This window comes from Echinops telfairi, unplaced genomic scaffold (assembly GCF_000313985.2).
Source record: "Echinops telfairi isolate 266 unplaced genomic scaffold, ASM31398v2 ScPeMD7_7412;HRSCAF=8450, whole genome shotgun sequence".
Taxonomy (NCBI): Eukaryota; Metazoa; Chordata; class Mammalia; order Afrosoricida; family Tenrecidae; genus Echinops; species Echinops telfairi.
Genome location: NW_022111312.1, coordinates 10336670 through 10338917, shown reverse-complemented (window position 1 = coordinate 10338917; position 2248 = coordinate 10336670). Strand labels below are relative to the sequence as shown.

Sequence of the window (2248 nt, the reverse complement as noted above, 5' to 3'; positions counted from 1 at the left end):
GCTTGCACCGAGAAATCCTTTTCCCCATCGTGGCAGTACACCTGCCCTGCTTCTGGGGTAGCAGGGCCTGCCAGCAAGAACTGCCTTGGGATGCCTTGCCCTGTCACCCAGATTTTACTCCTTCTGGCGTCTTCTTGAACCCCAAATTCAAAGGGCATTGAAAAGGAACCCAATCTGAGTTCCTTGAGGGTGCTCCCGCTGCCATTCTGACGTGATGGAAAGAGCAGAGACCGCAGGCAGGAGGGGGGACTGCTGAGGAGCAGTAGCTGCCTGTGTGGGTGTTTCTGTGCACTAAGGGCTCCTGTGAGTCTGCTGTAGCGACACATTTTAATTTACCCTCTGTTAGTGGTGGCAGTCTCTCTGAGTACTAGGGATATAACCAAAGTTTGCTTGACTGTGTCTTCTAATTTTCTACAAAGCAGTTGCTGCATTTGAAATAAGTACTAAAACTTAACACTCAGTTTTAAGAACACATCATTTTGATGCCTTTAGATTTCTTCAACAAAAACCCGTTTACATTTACCTCCTACCATCTATTCTGACTTTTATCCATTTAAGGAGACAAAATATATATCCAAATTAATTGCCTTCTAAGCCTTCTTTCTAATCTCAAGATTCTCTGTATGGTGTACCCTTATCTACAGATACCTGTTGGTGTGGTGGGAACATAAATTGATTATTAATCCCAGTAAATCTCGTTCATTCATGAAAGCATTGCTTCAGGAATAAATATAAATGTAGTCACAGAGTTCTTAAAAAGTAAACATCAAATGTAAAGACAAACAATGCAGCGGCAATTGTCGTGACCGATCCTTCTGATACATCGAACCCAGTATCTTACATGTTGTGTAATGTTAAATATTTAAGTTTTATACAAATGTAGTGTCACAGTTTCATATATGTATGTCATTATGTTTTTAGATGAAAATGTGCCATTTCGCTTCCGTGTGAATTTGGCAGGCGTCTGTAGAGATGGGTAGAGGGAGCGTTCGTAGAACTAGTGTGAAGCATGAAGGGAAAGACAGGACGGAATTGGAGATGGCTCAGGGTTTGCTTAGAGGCTCTTTGCTTTAGGCTCCCAGGAAAGGGGCATAGTAGCTACGAGGGAAATATTTTACACGAGAGGTTTTTGTTTCAAGATGAAAATGTAGTTAGGTTTATGTTGCTGAGGAAAATATAGGGTTTCCTGAGACCTGGTCCTAGAGGCAGTGTGGTTGCTGCATAGGGCGGGGGGTGGCCTGGAAGCAGGGAGGAGAGACACCAGAGCCAGGCGCCCCGCGGAACAGATGGGTCTTAGGACAATGGTGGCACAGGCTCCAACTTGAAGGATCCCGTGCGACAGTGTCCCAGCCTGCCTGTGCTTTCACAGAGACAGGGTGCCAGTGGCTTAGCAACTGAGCACCCTTCTGCCACCGGGTTCCATTAGGGCTTCTAGACACAGGTGTAGGAGAGGAGACGTGGGGAGGACTGGACTGTTCTCCCAGGAGCCGTGTGTTTCACAGTGGGGACCTCACAGGTCTGACACATACCGACTGTAACCAGACTCTCCCCATGGATTTGACTACCAGCTCCACGCCACCCTACAGGACAGGGTCCTGCTTAGGGGAGTGGCTGGTGGACTTGAGCCTCTGGCCTTGCCGTTGGCGCCTGTTCGGCAGTGTAGCTTGAGAGGAGGCGCCCCCAGCTTCTAGCAGGTTTCTCGCCTCCTCCTCCCGATGGGAGCAGCTTGCCAGGCATTTTGTGAGAGGCTGTGCTGTGGGCTCGAGCTGCACCCCTGTAGTTAATAGCCAAGTGCTACCTGGGGACCTCAGGACGCACAAGTGGGGCACGCGGGCCTCCCATTGGAGGGGAGGGCAGCGTTCGGGCTAACGAGCTTGTGGACAGAAACTGAGCCTGTGCCATCTCCCCAGCTCTGGCGATGGGCCTCTGCGTCGCCATGATCGCCTTCGTCCGCCTGCCAAGCCTCAAGGTGTCCTGCCTGCTCCTCTCAGGGCTGCTCATCTACGACGTCTTCTGGGTAAGTATGCATTTCCCCAGGAGCTCGCCAGCCAGCAGCCAGCCCAGGCACAGTGCCACGGGGGCTGGGCCTGCAGGGGTCATGTTCAAGTCCCCCCGTCTGTCGGCAGGTGTTCTTCTCCGCCTACATCTTCAACAGCAACGTCATGGTGAAGGTGGCCACGCAGCCAGCCGACAACCCCCTCGATGTGCTGTCCCGGAAGCTCCACCTGGGGCCCAACGTTGGGCGCGA

The 2248-nt window shown here is 51.3% G+C and overlaps 1 protein-coding gene across 1 annotated transcript in view; it reads left to right on the top strand.

Moving 5' to 3' along the window:
• SPPL3 (signal peptide peptidase like 3) overlaps positions 1-2248 on the top strand; it is a 62284-nt gene that overhangs the window by 57485 nt on the left and 2551 nt on the right. The window contains exons 7-8 of the mRNA XM_045296712.1: positions 1911-2017; positions 2127-2244. Of these exons, the coding sequence (XP_045152647.1) occupies positions 1911-2017; positions 2127-2244 (225 nt within the window). The remainder of the gene's footprint in view (positions 1-1910; positions 2018-2126; positions 2245-2248) is intronic.